The 2036-nt window shown below is 59.6% G+C and overlaps 1 protein-coding gene across 1 annotated transcript in view; it reads left to right on the forward strand.

The window, feature by feature from the left end:
* Positions 1 to 21: 21 nt before the first annotated feature.
* Positions 22 to 2036, forward strand: part of LOC104622794 (sarcoplasmic/endoplasmic reticulum calcium ATPase 3) — a gene marked incomplete at both ends in the record, with an annotated part of 7732 nt that continues 5717 nt past the window's right edge. The window contains 3 exons of the mRNA XM_010289674.1: positions 22 to 147; positions 1209 to 1427; positions 1904 to 2032. Coding sequence (XP_010287976.1) covers positions 22 to 147; positions 1209 to 1427; positions 1904 to 2032 — 474 coding nt within the window. The remainder of the gene's footprint in view (positions 148 to 1208; positions 1428 to 1903; positions 2033 to 2036) is intronic.

Genomic DNA, 2036 nt, shown 5'->3' on the forward strand with positions numbered 1-2036 from the left:
AGCCCCACGCTGTCCCCGCAGGTGATCAAGCGGCTGATGAGGAAGGAGTGCACCCTGGAGTTCTCCCGTGACCGCAAGTCCATGTCGGTGTACTGCACGCCCACCGGCCCTGGCCACAACTCCGCCGGCAGCAAGATGTTCGTCAAGGTAGGGGAGAAGGTCCTCAGCAGCCTGCAGGACCCTCCTTCCCCATGCATGCCCCAGCAGGATTTGGCCCTCACTGCAGCGGGCAGTTTGTCTCCTCCCTTAGCTGTCCGGGGGCCGGGAGCCCGCAGGCAGGCTGGTGTGGTCAGAGAGGAGGTGAATCTTTGCAGTATTGATAGGGAAAAAAAAAGGAGGTAAAATTATTTAGAGGGAGGAAAAGGCACTGAGTGTGCTGGTGCTGGGGCCAGGGGAGAGCTGCCCCTGCGCAAAACTTGGGCAATTGTCTTCATTAAAGGCTTGGAGCCTCCGGACACCAGTAATGCCCAAAGGGCGACGTCCAGCTTTCCACTGTAACCAGAAATAAAATAGTGTTTTAAAGGGCATTTTCTTCCCAAGAGAAGAGACGTGGCAGGCATTTCCCCCCGCTGACTCCGAGAAGATTTGTATGTTGTTGTTCCCGCTGGGAGATCTTCTGGGTGGGTGAACTCTGTCCTCCAGGTCGGGACCCTCCTGAGCCATCGCATCTGTGGTCCTGCCATTCCTGGGCAAGCTTTCTTAAAAGGAGCAATAGAGTGTTTGCAAGTTTTATATTAAAGAGCAGTATCAGGGGACCTTTGTAAGGTCAGAAGGGGTGGGGTGAGATGCTGTGATGCTAAAGGACGTGTGAGTCGCAAAGGCATTGCAAGCATCCACTGAGCATCCTACAGTGTGTTTTTTCAGTGGAGTCTTACGGCCCTAATCCCATCCAAGACTGAGAGGGGGTCTGCGGGGCGGGAGTCTGTCCCAGTCTGTCTGGGCAGACACGGAGGGTTTGCAGATCCCCCGCAGAGCAGATCCTGCTGTCTGGTCCTTCCTGGCCACGGTCCCCGTGCGCTCGGTCGGAGGCTGCCATCTAGCGCGCCGAGCCGCAGTGCCAGGATGTGTGTGCCGGAATTTTGGGGAGATTGCCTTCTCCTTTGCCCAAACTTGGTGCCTTCCCTCCCTCCGGCACTTCCTTCGGTGCTGGCAAGGGATGCTCATCCTCCAGGTTCACTCCAGCTCCTAAACCCTCCGCTCCCCCGCAGGGCGCCCCGGAAAGCGTGATCGAGCGCTGCACCCACGTCCGCGTGGGCACTGCCAGGGTCCCACTGACGGCCCCAGTGCGGGAGAAGATCCTGGGCAGGATCCGGGACTGGGGCATGGGCATCGACACGCTGCGCTGCCTGGCCCTGGCCACCCATGACGCGCCCGTCCGCAGGGAGACCATGCAGCTGCACGACTCAGCCGCCTTCGTCCACTACGAGGTACAGCACTAGGGGCTTTCTCCAGGAGCTTTTTTCCCTTATTCCCAAAGTTTTTCCACCCAATTCCAGCTGTTCTACCAGTATTTTCTCTCTGTTTCCTCCACGGCCACTGGGCAGTGCAATGGCTCAGCTCCTCCTCTGCAAACCCTGGTGCAGAGCTGCATGCAGTGGGGCCGGTCCCATGGCCAACAGCCCCGTCCCACAGAGCATCCCTCCCTGTGGGGTGGCTGCTGAGGGGGGCTGGGGACCACCGAGAGGACCGGGGAGCGGGGGAACGAAGTGAAAAGGTGGGAGGAGCAGCAGAGGGGACGGGAGCAACCCATTGCTTTGGGGGCTGTAGGGTCCATCCATGGGGTGATTGGTAGGAAACCTCCTGAAAGTTTCCTCCCAGGGGAAATCCTGGTGGTTCCACAGCGGGGAGGGAAGCGGCTGCATTCCTGGGGCTTAATGTGGGCGTGGGGCTGTCCCCCCTGCAGAACAACCTGACCTTCGTGGGCTGTGTGGGGATGCTGGACCCTCCCCGCAAGGAGGTCACCTCCTCCATCGAGATGTGCCGCAAGGCCGGCATCCGCGTCATCATGATCACCGGCGACAACAAGGGCACGGCGG

This window comes from Phaethon lepturus, unplaced genomic scaffold (genome assembly GCF_000687285.1).
Source record: "Phaethon lepturus isolate BGI_N335 unplaced genomic scaffold, ASM68728v1 scaffold38526, whole genome shotgun sequence".
Taxonomy (NCBI): Eukaryota; Metazoa; Chordata; class Aves; order Phaethontiformes; family Phaethontidae; genus Phaethon; species Phaethon lepturus.